At 32.1% G+C, this 19656-nt stretch overlaps 1 protein-coding gene across 8 annotated transcripts in view; it reads left to right on the forward strand.

Annotated features, from left to right (window-relative positions):
- The window catches only part of LOC139511239 (BTB/POZ domain-containing protein 8-like), a 41515-nt gene extending 22173 nt beyond the window's left edge, over positions 1–19342 (forward strand). For 4 of the 8 annotated variants that reach the window (XM_071297833.1, XM_071297832.1, XM_071297835.1 and 1 more), the window contains 12 exons: positions 1093–1179; positions 2709–2816; positions 6296–6856; positions 7559–7645; positions 9359–9536; positions 10076–10267; positions 11362–11544; positions 11896–12045; positions 13967–14096; positions 14657–14712; positions 15732–15759; positions 17746–19342. In XM_071297833.1, coding sequence (XP_071153934.1) covers positions 1093–1179; positions 2709–2816; positions 6296–6856; positions 7559–7645; positions 9359–9536; positions 10076–10267; positions 11362–11544; positions 11896–12045; positions 13967–14096; positions 14657–14712; positions 15732–15759; positions 17746–17762 — 1777 coding nt within the window. In that variant the 3' untranslated portion in view covers positions 17763–19342. The remainder of the gene's footprint in view (positions 1–1092; positions 1180–2708; positions 2817–6295; positions 6857–7558; positions 7646–9358; positions 9537–10075; positions 10268–11361; positions 11545–11895; positions 12046–13966; positions 14097–14656; positions 14713–15731; positions 15760–17745) is intronic. The other 4 variants (XM_071297830.1, XM_071297828.1, XM_071297831.1 and 1 more) reach the window with 1 other exon arrangement.
- Positions 19343–19656: the final 314 nt, after the last annotated feature.

Below are 19656 nucleotides of genomic sequence, written 5' to 3' on the forward strand. Positions count from 1 at the left end.
ACAGGAGAGTGTTATCTACTCCATGTAAATCAGACAGGAGGGTGTTATCTACTCCATGTAAATCAGACAGGAGGGTGTTATCTACTCCATGTAAATCAGACAGGAGTGTGTTATCTACTCCATGTAAATCAGACAGGAGGGTGTTATCTACTCAGACACTTTGAGAGTCTTCTGATAACAAATTTGTCAACCTATACATTTCCTTTTTGAATAGACCACTTGCACATTAAATGGCGTTTCACTTTCAAATCTGCAAAATATATTGACAAGAAATAGTTGGGGCAAAAGACATCACAGTTTTTGCTTGTTTAACATAGCAATTCCTCAACACAAATTGTTTCATTCTGCTATAATATTGCAATAACAATGTTATCATTTAAATCTTTGACAATTCCAAAGATTCAGTTTTATTTACGAGATAGAGGGATAGTGGCAAATGGTTATAAACAGAAAGATTTGACCAGTTTAGCTGAGGCGGTGGAAAATTTGACCATTCCGTATGATCCCAATTTTCTAGCAGACAATGTAGTATTAATTAACCAAGATACGACGTAGACTCTACCATACAAGATCAATCTGTGTTCATGGTGTTGTACTTTGACCTATAATGGTTTACTTTTTACACATTGTGACGTGGATCGAAAGTTCTCTCATTGACACTCATACCACATCTTCTTATTTCTATCTTCTGACTATCGAATGCTATTAAAGTAATAACCATCCTGTACACCTGTAGGAGTAGAAGTTTAACATGCTGCACATGCTTATTTTTATGCCCAACCTAAGATTGCCCCACTTACGATAGTAGAGGGGCATTGTGTTTTCTGGTCTGTGCGTCTGTTTGTCTGTCCGTCCGTTCGTCTCTCTGTGCATCTGTTCATCCTGATTCAGGTTAAAGTTTTTGGTCAAGGTAGTTTTTGATGAAGTTTAAGTCCAATCAACTTAAAACTTAGTATACCTGCTCTCTATGATATGATCTTTCTAATTTTAATGCTAAATTGGAGTTTTTACCCCAATTTCACGGTCCAATAAACATAGAAAATGATAGTGCGAGTGGGGCATTTGTGTACTATGGACACTTTCTTGTTTCAGTCTATTACACAATGAAGAACACTCTGACCTGATGATAAGAGCAGAAGGAAAAGAGGTTAAAGTTCATAAGTTTATTTTGAAGTCAAGGTAAGTAACTGAACCCATGTTAATTCAAAATTGTGAACTTGCTTAGCTTTTGAATAGTTTTCTTTCACATCAAATGTAATGTCCTGGTTTTTTTTCACAAAAAAAAACATTACCATTAAAATTGATTGCAAGTAATACTTAAATGATAGCATTTCTTGTCAGATTCTTTCTTATAAGACATGTTGTAACTTAAACTTTATATTCTATTTGAGATGCTAGAAATTGGTCCATGTACATGAAACTTGTTGTTAACTTTATATACTATTTGAGATGCTAGAAATTGGTCCATGTACATGAAACTTGTTTTTAACTTTACATTGAGAATGAGAACTTACATCAATAATCTCCATTTATGGTTATAGTCCTATAGCATGTATAGTTTTATTTTGTGCCAATACATCACTTCAAAATGTTCAATGTATTTTTGTACTATTTAAAAGAGATTTGAAAATGAAGTCATGGCTAATAAAGACCAGAGTAGTAAACCGTTGTTTAAAAGTCATAAATAGATTGAGAGAAAATGAATCCTAGTTACAAATTAAAACCTGGGGAAAATACATCAACTATAAAAGGGTAACAAATGGACAACACTGAAGAGCATCAAAAACAAATACCATTGGACATGCAAAGAAATAGACTATTTGATAACAACATACTAACTTGGTACAGGACATTTTTACAATAAATTGTTGGTGGAACCTGGTTTTATGGCTAGCCAAACCTCCCACTTATATGGCAATGTTAAAAATTTCACCATAATGACAACACTATGTAACAGACGTGGCCTAAATACAACACAAGCAAACTAGAGAAACCAACAAGCAAACAACAATAGTTGTTACAATATGTAAACCACAGAACAACAACAAACCTTTTCCTTAAACGACAACTCTAAACAAAACAAACAGTGACACATTTTTGTGATGAATGTATAATCTTGAAATTCATACAATTATTTTCACAATACTAGTCCAAAAAAATATAAAGACCACTAATATGAGCCTTTTAATTTTAAAATACATGTATATGCATATAATTACATTAGATGTATGTTTCATTATAATACAATATTCTGATTGGCTAACTGCACATCATGTGTTATTCCTTAAGCAATTGCATTACACAATAAAATTTATCATTCATGATAGCATGCATATGAGGTCCCACAATAAAGTGCACAGGTGAATTAAATAAAAAAAATTGATAAAATTCGTGTTTGCATGATCCTAGCTAAAAAAATGTAATTATAAGTATTGGATGCTTCTTTTTGTAACTTCATAGGGTTGTAAAAGCGTTGACCGTAAGCACATTTTTAGAATGAAGCACTTCTACGCTTCATACAACATGTACTTCGGTCAACTTTTTTACACTCCAATGAAGTTACAAAAAGAAGCATTCAATTCTTAAATATATACCATGGATTTGAAAATTTAATGTCTTGGTGTCATACACTGTAGTAATTGCAGACTCAGATAGTGTACAAGTCCAATACAATGATTTAGAGCTTAGAGTGTTTTTATTTTATGTAGATGTCCAGCAGTATTTGACCGATTTCTAGAACTTTCCACAGGAGAAGATTCAGATGTACTTGTCATGCCGTCATGGGTTACATATAAAACTGTTTTGTTTATTGTCAGGTCAGTACTTGTCATGCCGTCATGGGTTACATATAAAAATGTTCTATTGTCAGGTAGGTTGATTATAACAGATTTTTTTGACAATATGTGGTAGTCATATTAAGATAAAATATTAACAGTTTAATCAGATAGTTACTTTACAATTTCAGGTTAAAATTGAACAAGTTTAGCATCCCGTAACTGCATTCCCTTATTTTTGTCAATCCTGCCACTTTTGTCGCAGAAAGCTTGACATATGGCTAGTGATCCTGCGACGGCGGTGACAGGTAGCTTTAGTTACTTCTTAAAAGCTTTATATTTTAGAAGGTGGACGACCTGGATGCTTCATACTTTGTATACAGATGCCTCATGTTACGAATTTTCCGTCAGTCACATGCCAAATGTCCTTGACCTCATTTTCATGGTTCAGTGACTACTTGAAAAAAAAGTTAAGATTTTTTGTAATGTTTAATTTTCTCTTATTATAAGTAACAGAATAATTATGTTTGGTATGTTTGTACCTTGCAAGGTCCTCTTGCCTGTCACAGTTTTCACTTGACTTCAACCTCATTTCATGGATCAGTGAACAAGGTTAAGTTTTGGTAGTCAAGTCCATATCTCAGATACTATAAGTAAATGTTCTAGTATATTCGGTGTATGGAAGGACTGTAAGGTGTACATGTCCAACTGGCAGGTGTCATCCGACCTTGACCTCATTTTCATGGTTCAGTAGTTATAGTTAAGTTTTTGTGCTTCGGTCTGTTTTTCTTATTCTGTATGCAATAGGTCTACTATATTTGGTGTATGGAATGATTGTTAGGTGTACATGTCTAGCTGGCAGGTGTCATCTGACCTTGACCTTATTTTCATGGTTCATTGGTCAAAGTTAAGTTTTTTTTTAGTTTTGGTCTTTTTATCTAAAACTATATGCAATAGGTCAACTATATTTGGTGTATGGAAATATTTTATGATCTATATGTCAGTCACGCAGGTTTTATTTGACCTTGACCTCATTTTCACGGTTAGTTGCTGAGTGTTAAGGTGGTATGGGAGACAAAATAAAAATGATAGAATTTGTTCATACACTGCCAAAAACGTAGTATCTATTGATATATGTTGAAATATAAAATAAAAATGATAGGTCACCGCGCATTTTCTCAAGCTACAGGACGCGACAAAATGACACATTTTGTAAGGATTATACAGGAAAAAACACCATTTTGTGGTTAGAAACTAAACAAAATGATAGAATTGTTAAATACTTAAGGAAAAGATAGCTTTCAGACAATGCTTTGAGAATTTCAAAAGAAAAGATAGGGTCACCGTGAGTTTTTTCCGGCTAAAATACAAAATAGGAAAATTCCATGTAGAATCCTTCAGAAAATGCACTATTTTAGAGTTACCTCCCCTTAAAATGGCAATTAAAAAAAAAAAAAAAAACACAAAAATAATCAATTTTGGCAAAAATATTAATATTTATAAGTTATATTCTTATAAATTGGTTCTTTTAAATGAAAATTCATCTTAAATATCTGCATTCCTGCATCAAATTTTGCTAACTTGATAGAAAATATGGACCTTTGGTTCACTGTTTTTTACAATCCAAGATGGAGGAAGACACCCATACCACCTTAAGTTTTTGTGTTTTGGTCTGTTTTTCTTAAATTATAAGCAATAGGTCAACTATTTTTGTTGTATGGAAGAATTGTTAGCTGTACATGCCTGCCTGGCATGGTTCATCTGACCATGACCTCATTTTCATGGTTAATTGGTCATGTTTACTTTTCTTGGTTAATGTTAAGTTTATGTGACAGTTGTAATAAAGCTTTATATTTAAGACTATCAACATAATATCACTCATTAGTAAAGAAGGTGAGAAATTTCAGCATGTGCACTCTTGTTACATTAATTTTGGAAATTCATGTGAAATATTTTTCATCATTTACAATTGTTTGTGGCATATAAACTTGTCTTGGAAAAAAACTTTTTTAACTTTTGATAAAGACTTCAGATATTTGATGGATTAATTGATTATTGGTTGCTTAACATTAGATATTAGATATGTTGGTGATTTTTTTTTTAGATAATATATTAAATGTTATTTGGTAGTGATATTTATTGTTCTATTCTCTAAAAGATTGTAATACAGACTTCATTGCTACAAATTATATATTTACAGGGGAAAATGTTTCCACAAAAACATTGTTAGTTATATTAAGGTAGCACAATACAAAGATTTTATATCCCCAATTCCCCAGTTTTAAAATGCTGTAACTTTCTTTATAATGCTTGAAAATTTTAAATAGTGGTATTTATGGATAGCTAACAGATTACTCTTTCAAATTAATGCAATGTTAGTATTATACAACAATTACGTAATCAATTATACTGTTAACTGTGTCTACAAAATTTTACAAGAAATTTCCACTTTCAATTGAAATTAGCTACTCTATGGTTACCCCGAGAGGGATGATTTTATTCTTTGTTGTTCCTAGAGCCATTATCTACAAAAGGTTGTCTCAGATTTCAGATAGAATGTATAGATCAAATTTTACACCTGATCAAACATTATAATCTACTTTTATGTGGTAAGGATGTTTACACTAATAACAGATTTATGAGTGAATGGAATATGATAGGGATAATTTGAGACACCCTTTTGTAGCTTTGCTGTGTTGATTAAGATTTCTTTAAAATGTCCTGTATAGTTATAAAGATGAAAGAGCTAAATTCATTCAAGTGAACTGACCACAATTTTGTCATTAATTGCATAATAATTGATTACATAATGATTGCATGACAAAAATATTGCAATTATTTTAAAGATTAATCTTTTATCTATCTATACATATATCTTTTATTAATTTATATGCATTCTTAAGAAAGTAACAGCATTTTAAAGGTTGGAGATTGGAAGTAAAAATAACTTTTTACTGTGCTACCTTAATGTTATTATTAAAAGTAAAGCAAATTGTTCAATGGAACAATTATGAAACAAGATTTTAATAAATTATTTTTACATATCTAGTCTTGACTGTTATAATTTAAGATCAGCAAAAGTAATAATTTATCTACTCATAAATATACATTAGATTTTTTTTAAGTTGTGACGAATAAACTCATCTTGGGCAGAATATTTTCATTTGAAAGAGACTACAAATTTGATATGTTGATGAAATACTATGAGATGACATATCACATACTATTAGTATTATGACTACCTCATTAGCCTTGTCTGTAAGTTACAGCATTAAATCAAGGTCAATAAAAATTTCTTTTATTTTTTTTAATTTTGAAACATGTAACAGAGTTGAATAACATTTAGTGTGGGGCTACCTTCAGGGGATCCACAGAGATTGTCAAATTATAGTTTCTGGGGACCATTTCAAAGTTCAAAAAGTATTTTTTTCCATATTCACTCCAAGGCATTTCAATGTATTATATGGTTCATGTATGTCTAAAATTTAAAAGATTTAAATAAATTATTGTATTTTTTGTAGGAAATTATATTTTGTTGAAACAGAACCATTAGATGAAACTGTTGATAAACAAGACGAGATTCTAATGGACTATCTTAAATCACTGTTGTTTCAGCACCAAACTGTAGCATCTAATGGTTGTGAAAAGTCAAATAACCAGCATCAGATTACCATAGAGGCTGAAAATGGTGAGAATGATATCTCAAATAATCAATGTGAAAATCATGCTGATATTGCCAATTCAAACCTTTGTCAAAAAGAAACCACTTCCCAAATTAAACAAGAAGGTGAACCATCACATGGAGGAGCTTCAGAAGAAGATCTGACTATTAATAGTATGAACAATGTAAATAATCTAGAAAAGATCCACAAAGATAGCCAAATAGGAAATGGATGTGTGAATTCAGGGGAGATAAACAATGTACAGTCCTCATTCTCTGACATGATTAAGTTGTCCTATGGTTTGACTCTACCATATGAAACATGTAATAGAGTTGGAGAAGACTTGTTGAGGGGCTACCTTCAGGAGTCCTACACAGATTGTCAAATTACAGTTTCTGGGGACCATTTCAAAGTTCATAAGTAAGTTTTTTTCTATGTACACTCCAAGACATTTCAAAGTGTATAGATCAGATTAATCTCATTTATCAGTACATGTACATGCAATTTATCATTTAAGTAGTTAATGCATTCTAGACTTTATCTTCCATAACATACACCAAAATATTGTAATTGCTTAACAATGTCCTAAACATTAGAAATCAGACCAACATGACCAATGGGGTTACCTTATTCAACTTTTGATTGAGCTCATAAATCTTACAGCAAAATAGTCTTCAATAATGAATTGTATTTTTCCAATAACCATATTAACTTTTTTTTTATCTTATGTTAAAAGTTTACAACTTAAATTCTTAATGCTGTAAATTCAGAGTTTAATTCACATGCTTACAATTGCTAATATGACATTGAAAAGCACCTACATTTACATAGGCTAAACTGGTTCATATACATGGGATTCCAGTACATGTATATGTTATAGTAGAATACAATTAACAAGATATATTGCAATGGTTCCCCTGTAACATTTGATTTGTGCTACTTTATAGTAGTAGACATATTGTGTACACGGACTTGACTTCTAGTTAAGTAACAATTTATATTTGTATTGCTGATGGTTATCTTACAGTTTTAAACCTTACTTCTGCTTAAAAGAAAATGTACAGTATATTAAAGATTTGATTCAGTATTCCGCTATATCATAGATTGACATGTATGTTTTAGATGTATTCTGTCATCAAGATCCAGTTACTTTGCAGCAATGCTTGGAGGGGCATGGAGAGAAACAGAGTCTGATATAAATCTTGAAGGGTGAGCTATTTTTAAAAGTGATTGAAAAATAATATTTTTTCTGCAATTGAGAACAACAGAATTTGAGATAGATTTACAAAATGAAATGATAACATAACACAGGCGCGGATCCAGAGGGGGGGTTCCAGGGGTTGGAACCCCCCTTTTTTTGGACGATCAATGCATTTGAATGGGGACATGTAATTGGAACCCCCCCCCCCCCCCCTCCCTCCTTTGTCCTGGGTTAGGAACCCCCCCTTTTTAAAATGGCTGGATCCGCCCCTGTAACAGCCAATACTTTGACTGTTACCTTGTGAACTAGCATGTTAAAAATCATTCTCAGTGTGTTGGTCTTGTACAAAGCAGGGTTAATATTCATATAACATTGACATGTTATCGTTTTGAATATGCGCTTAATATGCTACTGAATAATAAACAGCAAACTATCATCATTATCTTCAAATTTTAGTATGTTCTGAAGCTAACAAAAAGTATTCAAATAGTTAATGATAAAGTTTGACTCCAGAACAGGATTTATGACATCATACTGTTATGTGCAAAAGACTAGAGCAATGACTTGAAGACTTTTCCATGTTAAGCCTCGGTCACACCTTACGGGATAGCACAAAAAGACGCCTAACGGTTGAAAATAAAAGTTGTCCATCAACAAAATTGTTATCCGTTGTGAGTCCATTGATGTACTGACCGAATAAAACGTACGTGTTACGGATGCATAACGGACACACACCGGATATGCAACCTACGAGAAATGGACAGAACAGATGTACGGAAGCATACTGGATAAAACAGATGAACAAGATATACGGAAAAATCAAAGGCGACAATAATAATACATGTAAATCGCATAAATATTAAAAATGTCTCTGTGTAACTAATTTTGCTTTGTTCTTCAAAATTCAGCCCAAGGGCAGTGTCTGGCCTGAATAAGAACTGCTTGATTGTGAAGACGTGCCTATACTCTAAGATCGATTATGAATAATAAGAATTCATGAACCTTAAGAAATCTGACATACCAATAATTGGCCTTTTTGACGCGAAATTTTCAATTGGCATTTATTCGTTTCTGATCCGTTCATCATCCATTTTATCCGTTATACGTCCGTTAGAAGTCCGTTTCTCCATTCAACATCCGTTAAACATCCGGTAGAAGTCCCTTGGTGAATTTATCTTCCAGACCTCCAACGGATGTATAACGGACACGTAACGGGTACAAAACAGAAACGAAAGGGACGAGTACCGTACAAAACGGACAACTAACGGACATTCAATGGACATTTTATCCGTTGGACATCCGTTCAAAGTTTTGAACATGCTCAAAATTTTCCACCGGACAGACAGGACATTGACGGATAAAACATACGCTTAACGGACATGCAACGGATATGGACGGACGTCTAACGGATAAGAAGGGACGTCTTACGGACATGAATTGATTGAAAAAAAGTTATCCGTTAGGCATTTGTTCGAGCTATCCGGTAAGGTTTGACCGTGGCTGTACGCAAAGAGTATGTTCCCCATTAGAAAATTGGTTTTAACAATTGTATGAGCATTGGATGTGACTTGATATCTACTCTTGTATATTTTTAAGATTTAAATTATGATAACAAACGAGCATATATATTTTGGAATACACTTTGTATGTGTATGTATCTTAGTGTATCTTTTGTAAATGTATGCCTTTTTGGGTTTCACTTGTATGTGTTTTTATTTTAGAGTATCTCCGAGTGTTGTAGAACAACTTTTGTTATACCTGTACGGTGGAGTTGTAGACCTGATGGAGTCCTGTGCTGTAGAGGAGTTTATTATGACAGCAGACATGTATGGTTTAGAAGGTATCAAGACAGTAGTAGTCAGTTATTTGAAGAGAGATTACTGTCATATGTTTCATAAGGTAAGTACATCTGTTCTTTATCTGTCTGGCTTCAACAGATATTCATCAATTTTTTTCATACATAAACTTCAATTACCTTATAAAACATACCTTTTTTTATAAAGAAAAAATTGTATAGTAATGATGTATTGTCGCTGTAGGCATTTGTTATCTGACATCAATTTCAAACTGAGTGTTTTCTTTTCTGGATTCAGCTGAAAGCCATGGCAATCCTTATAAGACTTATAGCAATAGTTTCTTAATAAAAATCAAATTAACCTTTTTTATATAAAAAAATAAATGAAAGGTCAAGGTCACCTGATACAATTTAGATTAATCAAAATTAATTGAATACAGTGAGGGGATACTAATTTTTGTACAGATTTTGTGTAAAAATGGTACTTATGAATTTTACAAATGCATTAATTCTATGTAGAAAATCGGTAGCATAAAGTAATATTTAGCATGCCAATTTTCATGTTAAAATACTCAACTTAACTTGAACAGAAAATTTCACTCTTTAAAACAATTTAACCTAATCCTTTTCTTCTGTTCATTAGTTGTGTCCAGGTTGTGAAGAACTACTACCAGAGGCCTTAACAATAGCTGTAGCATTTCGTATGGACCCACTAAGGGATAGGTGTGTAGATTGGATCAACAGAAATGTACTAAAGACATGGAGATCAAAATCACTCGCCAAACAACCACAGGAAGTACTAGATGTTTGTTATCAAAAGGCTGTCGATGAAATGGTAAATGAGAATTAGGAGTTTTTGCTTTTTACAAATAATTTGGAAGTAGTTACTATTTTCACTGATAAATTACAAAACAAAAATATCATCCGACACAAAAAATCTTTTCTTGAAACAAAACTGAAATTCCAACAAAAATAAATGAATAAACAGTGATTGATGACAATAAACAGTGATTGATGACAATACCTTGCATTAAAGATAAACTGATAATAGTAGGGAGGCATATTGTTTTCCCTCTGAGAGACCAACTTTTTGTTCCATGTCAGTTTTGGCTTATGGTGGTAAACCATGAAATTGAACTCACCTCAACTTTATACACCTGTTGATAATAGTGAGATGTGATTGATTACAAAAACAGACAACAATCAACCAAAAACCAAATAATATTGGATGTAAGCAATATAGGTTACAGTAAGCTTTAAAACAAAATAAGCAAAGTTCATACTGTATAGTAAGTTATATAAGGACCCATCATGACAAAATTTAATACAATTCATACCAATGGTCTAATCTATGTTCAAACATTAATGGGGGGAAAATATAGTCAGCAAACACCTTACTTTTAAGTGGCACATAAAAATTGTGGTGAGGTTAAACATGGGAGAGTGATGCAACAGCACAACATGAATTCTGAAGCAGAGGCGGATTTAGGGGGGGGGGGGGGGGGGGGGCAGGGGGCCCGGCCCCCCCTTTTGGGGAAAAAAATTGGTTGCTTATATAGGGAATCACAGAAGCATGACGGGCCCCCACTTATTTAAATTTCTAGATCCGCCACTGTGAAGGGGAATAATGGCGGAATATTGTGACAAGAGTCCTCATGACTTTGATGTAAACAACAATAGGTCACTGAACAACCTTCAACATTGAGCAAAACCCATACCATACAGGCAGCTGTTTAAGGCTCTGACATGACAACATGTAAAATATTTTTTATATGGATTACAAAAACTTCTGTTTTGAGTTGTGCAACTAAAAATAAATAATATATAGATGTTGATAATTGTTGAAGTTACAAAAGTAGCATGGATTAAGGGTAGAAATGTTTAGAAGCAGTATTTTTATCTAATCATATTTTATTTATATGATTATAGAACGAAGAGTCAGTGTTTGAAATCCTGCTAAATTGTGAGAACTTGAACCAGAACGTTCAACGACTGAGATGGTGTGAACCCTTATTGTGCCTCATTACAAAGGTCAATGATTCCGCTATAGAGTTCATCAGTTGTAACTTTGTCCAAGTATTAAACAGTTCAGCATTTTATAAACTGGATAAGGTTAGTTCACATAGGCATGAAAGTTAGAAAATACACAGAATAATATTGAAATTTCTAAAAATAATCAACTAATTAAGCAGTCCAAGTGATTTTGTGTATAAATTCTGACTTTGAGTGCAGAAGGTCTTTAGTTCAATCCTTAATAGGGTCAAACCAAAGACCTAAAAATAAGTGGCTTCTCCTTTAAGAACACAGGGTGTGGGGAAAAGACCAACAATGATTGAACCAGTTACATAAAAAATTGTTGCAGTTTGTTATGTTTTTGTGGTATATTTTATTGAAGGGGGGATTTGATCAACTTCTTATTAACATATATAGTATTGCTCACTAATAAAAAACTATATTTTATAGGGACTTGGATACAAGATCAGCCTACTTAAAGATATTTTTGATGTTGTGATAAAATCTCTGCCAATCAACAAAGCTTGTGAGGCATATCATTCCTTGTTACTCAACTGTATACAGATCAAAGAGGTTGAAGAAGAAGGGGTATGGAGCCAGGTAAGACTTTACAGGTGCATTTCCCTCCTTGATCAAGTATCTTTTAACCTGTATTGTCAGTTGATATAAAAAAGAAGATGTGGTATGATTGCCAATGAGACAACTATCCACAAAAGACCAAAATGACACAGACATTAACAACTATAGGTCACCGTACAGGCCTTCAACAATGAGCAAAGCCCATACCGCATAGTCAGCTATAATAGGCCCCGATAAGACAATGTAAAACAATTCAAACAAGAAAACTAACGGCCTTATTCATATAAAAAAATAAACGAAAAACAAATATGTAACACATATTAAACAAAGGACAACCACTGAATTACAGGCTCCTGACTTGGGACAGGCACATACAGAAATAATGTGGCTGGGTTAAACATGTTAGCGGGATCCCAACCCTCCCGCTAACCTGGGACAGTGGTATAACAGTACAACATAAGAACAAATTATAAAAATCAGTTGAAAAAGGCTTAACTCATCAGATGGACAAAAATAGTGGCGTGGCCGGGTACTTATACATCCCGACACAAATAGACGCAATGAACAGATCTGAGACTATCGCAGTTATCTGACAGCTAGTTCAAAGCCGCTAACAACTAATAAAAAAATCATGCATCTAAGACTAAACTATCAATCCGTACACATGCAACATCCAATGGATTTAGTGTAAAGACGTCATAAACAGCCAGAGAAAGACATGACCTTGTGCAATGCCAAGTTACAGGTATCGACAGATTGTAGATCCATGAATATGTATATGTATATAACATACTAGTAATATTTAGTTAGCTTTTAATTTACTGATTACAAAATCAATATTTATACCAATAAAACAATATTCAATGATCTTATAGTATCTCTACAGTGTTGAATAGGTAACCTTTTAGAATAAGTTTATTTAAAGGAGCGACAAGTTTACATGGATCATTTCTAAATTTCCAGGCACGGCTAACAACATTTTCGTAAAAATGAGGATGTGCTATCCCGTTTGAAATAAGTTTTCTACAGGTACAACCAAACTTCAAACCCAAATCTTTATATCTATGGAAAAATTTAGTAAAGGTTTTAAGTAATTTATGGTAACGATACCCCCTGGTTTAATAATTTACCAGTAATACATAGGTTGCATTCTTTAAAATCAAAAACGTCACAACAGACACAGGCATTGTGAACAAGTTGTGAAATATAAACACCGTAAGATGGTGCCAAAGGAACATCACCATCTAAAAATGGAAAATTAACAATAGGGAACGAAAAATCGTCTCTTTTGCCGTAAATTTTAGTGTGGAGTTTCCTGTTTAAAACCGAAATATCTAAATCCAGGAAAGGACAGTTATTACCGAATAAATTTGATTTATTTAAAGTAAGTTCCTTGGGGTAAATTTCAGCAGTATATTGAGAAAATTCTTGATTATTTAACGAAAAAAATATCATCAAGATAACGGTAAGTGTTGTTGAATTTATCAATTAAATGCAATTTCGACGGGTCTTTACTGAGTTTTGTCATAAACTGTGATTAGTATGTTCCACCAAGAGTAATCATTTCTTGCTGGATTGAAGACCCATTGGTTGCCTTTTGCTGTTTTCTGCTCTTTGGTCAGGTTGTTGTCTCTTTGACACATTCCCCATTTCCATTCTCAATTTTAATAAGGCCAGATTTATTATAGATTTAATGCAATATAGCAATTGTCTGGATTTATTATAACAAAATGAGTGACAAGAGAATTTATTATGCAAAAAATGAAATCAACCTTATCTACACAAAAGTTAAGGAAAAATGAAATAAAATAAATTTCGTACTGTTTGAATAGCTGCATGAATGACAACATCAATATTTTTTGTATGTACAATTTTCCAGTTAAATGAAGCACTTATAAAAACTATTTTAGAAATGATATTTATACATGTAAATCCATTGTAGGATTTTTGCGATTTCATTACCTTCCTGTTTCAAAAGTGTGAAGATTTTCTAAAGCTCCATGTACATCAAGTTATAAATACACCAGGTTGGGATTTACTGTCGAAAGACACACAGGCAAAATTACTGCAAGGTAAGAAATATAGATACATATTACTAAATTTTGACTACAGAGTTAATTGTTTTTGGAGAGGTTACCTGCTTTTTGATAGGGCATCTTGTTCTACATCAAGTTAGAGAAATGAAATTCAGAAATTATTGTGCGTGTTTATTTTTGGGATTTTTTCATTTTAGACTTAAACACGATTTTAATAATTACGATTTTGAGAAAAATTCTGTTTAATTTATATAAAATATTTCAAAAATGGTAATTTGAATTATTGCGTTTACAACTCTGTCGCATTTTTTGCATTAATAAAAACCTCGCAATAATTTCTGAATTAACAGTATATAAAATGACTTAAAATATAATGTCTCAGAGATACCTGTCTAATAAAAATACACAGCCAGTTTCCAAAAAGATAGGATCATAAATTAACAAATGCTTTCACTGTATAATCTAAAGAACTTCAGAAAACAAGAGTAACATGTATATCAAGTGTAATGTTGAGTCTCTCATGATCCCTGAGGTTTTATGATAATGATACAGGATTTTAAATCACAAAAGTTCTTTATTTTATTCTATTTTTACAGGTGGAAACTTTGTTGTGTTGAAAAATCCAAGTCCTGATCCAAAGAAGTTAGCAAAGGTAAGGTTCTTCACAATAGATGATGTTCTTTTTTATTCTGTCCATCCATTTTCTTTTTCCCATTTTGTTAAAAAATATATTTAAATTGACACTATGGCAATGGTCATGTGTAAAAAATGCAGTTTGATTTCTAGAACTAACCTTTACTGAATGGGTCCAAGTCTTGCTCAATCATTAACTGACGTGGAGGAAAACAGAAGCCTGCGCTTGACCATATCCAGTATGTAATTGATTTTTCAAACCAGACAATTAGTTTCCTCCACAAAAAAAAACCTTATTAATGTTGAATTCTAATATGACGTCCTTATTACGCTTTGTAAACAAAGCAGTGTTCTAATGAGCACAAAATATGTTTGACACATGCGCACAAACTTACTGTTTAAATTAACGTTATTTCCATCGTTATCCTTTAAAATATATACATTTAGGCAGCTAACATAAACTTTTATAATATATTTTTATTAAACAACATATATTTATCCTGCTCGTAGTTTTTAAACTTATCAAATATGAAATGCAATGCACAGAGTCCTCGAGGAGGAAACGGGAACAGCCAAACATTTTTACGGTAATTTCGTACTCCTCGACCTATAAAAATACTGTATTTGTCCTATTAGAATCGAAATAATTCCTTCATGTCATGCTCTATGCTCATTTTAACATGGGTAGGCATTATATTTGACCACATTTTACACCTCGCTAAGGCTCAGTGTAAAATATCGACAAATATAATGCCTACCCATGTTAAAATGAGCATAGAGCATGACATGAAGGAATTATTTCTTAAGTATTGAAAGGGGTGTGTAGGATCAACCAACAGTAGTGCTGTTATGAAACCGTTGAAAATATTCTTCAGATCAATTAAAAAAAATATCTTCCATTTAAAGTTTTTAAAAATTCAATTGTAGAATGCATTTATTTGGCTTTATGTATATCATTAAACTTTTTCGATATAACAGTAAAACTTTTCCATATCTTTTTCGGGAAAAAACATTTAACAATATTTTCTTTGATTTCAGTGCCGATCAAAATATCTGAATTATCTAGGTCAGTATAAGCACTTTGGCTTTTGTAAATATTGCAACTATATTTTATGCTTAATACTAAATTATTTAAGAAATAGCATAAAATTTTAAGGGTTGAGTACACACAAAACTAGTTTAACACAAACCACAAGTTACATCTGAAACCAAACATATGTTAAGTGTTTCTAGTTACTAGTCAGCCACAATAATTAAGTAGATCTGATTCAATAATTGATAGTATAAAAATAGTTTTAGAATTAAAAATTCCTTCAAAAATACAAAATGTTTTAATAAATACCCATATTTTTTTTTTTAATTCATTCAAGGTTCTTCTTCTGTTGTACTTTGCATGTGAGATCTCTGTATAAGCAAGCTTCGGAATGGCTTCCATGATCATCACTAACATTCAGCTTTTTATAATCATTAGGGTTAACTAATTTGAAATGATTTTTTCATTCAGATGGTTACATTTAATGCATGCACCGCAGTTGAGGGGCCTTAGTGTTACCCTTGTCCCTCCATACATATGTCTCAGAATTGTGTCCATTCTCTTATTTAAGTTTGCCTAAACCAAATATTATGAAACTTATACACAATGCTTATTACCACAAAACTGAAATGAGATTTGAATTTGGGTTGCATAACTTATACTCTTATTTAGTTATGTCCAGGTATAATGTTATATATGCAAGCTAGGGTATCGTTGTGTTCCATGGACACATTATTCATTTAATTAAACAAAATTACCCGCTCACATCACCATATGACAGGATAACAGCTTGGACTGACCTTTTGAACAATAATAGTACTATAGCAATCTATAAACTATAAACTGCTAAAATTTTCAGATTATGTGTTAAAATATTATCCTCTTTTAACAAAAAACAACATGCTATCATTTTTATATTTGTCAATCTGTCAGTGCACCCCTCCCCTTGTGTTTGGTTTTTTTCACAGCAACCAAAAGAAATAGCTTCATCTGATCATGTGATACCATGTGACATGTTTTCAATTCAAATTTTCAAAATTCATTTCCATTAAGGTGGTACCCAACACTTTCACTAAAATTAATTTGGCTGGTTTAATTTTCATAAAATTTTGATAAAGTATTTACTTTGACCCTTTGACAAAAATATAAAAATTTCTAATAAATTGAACTAACCAATTTATCAGAAAAATTACACTGGTTATATGGCCTCAGAACACAATTATTCTTCCCCTTGGCTACAATGCATTTTTTAGTTAAAGTCAAAGTGAATTAAAAAATTTGCACCGCCACAAACATGAAATAAATTTAACTGCTTATAGACCATTATTATTCTAATTAAATATGCTTGTCCCAGGACAATCCATCAGTGCTTTTTCTTTTGAGGGCCCTATTAGCATGCCAATGGTAGGATTTGAATCTTGAATAAATAACGAAGGCTAATTTCTACCCTACTTTCATTTTGGACAAATCACTACTTTCACTTTCAACAATAATTTTTTTCCACATGTTTTACTTATTTCAATATATATGCAACTGATAGGACCACTTAAATAGTAAACATTTCAAAGAAAATAGTAGACAGATTACTTGGGAATAAATACCCTATATAATAATTGGGAACTATATTCCTAGACCACGAACAAAGGGAATTAATTGTGATCTGAGGCCATATAATAGCAGTTTGACAAACACTAATTTTGATCATTGAGAAGCTTAATATTCCCTTAACAACACAACGTAATTAAAACGTTTAGCTGATTTTACAGAGTTACCTCCCTGTAGTGTTAGGTACCACCTTAAATAATACTTTTACAATTTTCTTCTATCTAACTTCTTTTTGTTTTTGTTTTTAGTTTTAGTTTTTTTTTCTTTTGGTAAAAGGGTATTGCTGTGACTCTTTTTTCCTTTTTATGAAAGCCATTTTGTATGGATGGTTAACTTTACGAGTAACAATTTGGTATGATATTCAATAAGTAACTTTTTATTCTTCATTAATTTTCATATTTCTTTTTATTGTAGGCACGAACCGTAATTAGAAGAAATTACATACCAGTTCTACCTGTAAGAAAAACAACAAAAGTTAAAGCAAAGACTGTTTCAAAACCTAAAGATCATGGTTCCACAACTCACCAAAGCATACCCACTGATCAAAACAATGGTAATGACACTAAAAGAAGGGAGACAACTCATGATCAATCTGAAAATACAGGGGAGGCAACTGCAAGTGGAGAATGTGCTGTAGGGGGTGATTTAGAAGTATTAGGAGCTGGTGTTCAAATGGAGGCACCAGTAATTGACCAACTGGTCTATAATGTTGAGCTAGCTGAAGCAACAGATTTTACCATTGAAATAATTCCAATACTAAATTTTACTTTTCATAGAAGTCAAGATTATTAATTATTATTACCGGTATCCATTATATTATATGCAGATTTTGTAATTAGTTAAAGGTTGTGAAAGTCATTTTGTTTCTTGATATATTTTCACCATATAAGCTTCAATCACTGATGTTGAGATTGGGGATTATTGTTTATATAGCATTTCACACAGATAAAAAAAGGTACTGAGTGCATCTTTTAAGTATATTATATACATCTTTTGAAATTTAAGATAAATACCTTTTTAAGGCTTATTTGGTCTTGCATATTTATTGGGGGAAAAAATCCATTCTTACTTACATTTTCACATGGTCCAATGTATGTACTATTTGTAAACCATGTTTTGTTTTCATTATGTCTCACAATAAAATACAGTAAGTACATGTCTATACACTGCCTAAATGATTTCCAAGTGTTGCTATTACAAAAAGTACTATGTATGTTTACCATCTCACAATGATTAGATATAGGAAGATGTGGTGTGAGTGCCAATGTATGTATGTCTTGCATCCTTTTATAGGTCTTCCATCACCAGAATTAACAATCATATGGAATTTACTTTGGTAATTCTTAAGACTGAACAGAAAACAAAATTTGACAGTTTTTGTTTATTAAACTTTAAGTAAATTGGAATTTTTTCACCAAATTTTAGAAACTTTTTTTGTATAAAATGTATAATTATTTGCCTAGACCAATTTATAACCAAATGAAGTGAAGAAGACTTTTCAATAGCTTTCTTCATCTTCATTGTTACTCATTTGAATCCACTCACTCATTCAGAGCTTGCAATATTTGTGTTAGAGAGTTGCTTTGGTTTAAGACTTTTTTGTAAAGGCGGGGGGGGGGGGGGGGGGGGGGAGTAGTTTATACTTATCAGATTTGATATTTTGTTATAATGATATGCTGGAACTAATCCTTTAACATATGATGGTACTGTTCATGAGATATACAAGCTCTATGCAAAATATTTGGACGGCTGTTATTTTTCTCCAAAATTGCAGAAAATATGGAAGGCATCAGTTGATAATATACGTAGAGTGTTAGATTGCTAGTCCAGTGTTACAAACACCTTAGAACTTATTAAAGTACCTGTCCAAATCTAAATAACAATGATTATTATGGATCATTTAATTTATGATTATTGAAATTAATTTATGATTTAGTCATTATCTGTGATAGTTCTGTTAATTTTATATTTCTGTTTTGTTATTTAATAAAACATGTTTTCACAGTAAAAAGGCTTGAGTTAAATTTATCATGTTGTTTAATGTCCATATAACTACCTAAATGGCTGAGAAATTACATGATTTTCAATCTGCAGGATTTGTCTTCAAATGAATAAAAATTGTTCTGGCTGTTTTATGTCCATTCTCTGAAACAGGCTTATAATTGTGGTTGTCAGAGACTCTTTCATCTACATAAGACTCATCAGTGACGCTTGAATCAAAACAGTTGAAAGGTTTAATTAAATATGAAGTTGAAAAGTATTAAAAAAGATAAATTTCAAAAAGTTGTGCAAAATAAGTCTTGACAATCTAAATGGAATTAAGAG

This window comes from Mytilus edulis, chromosome 2 (genome assembly GCF_963676685.1).
Source record: "Mytilus edulis chromosome 2, xbMytEdul2.2, whole genome shotgun sequence".
Lineage (NCBI taxonomy): Eukaryota > Metazoa > Mollusca > Bivalvia > Mytilida > Mytilidae > Mytilus > Mytilus edulis.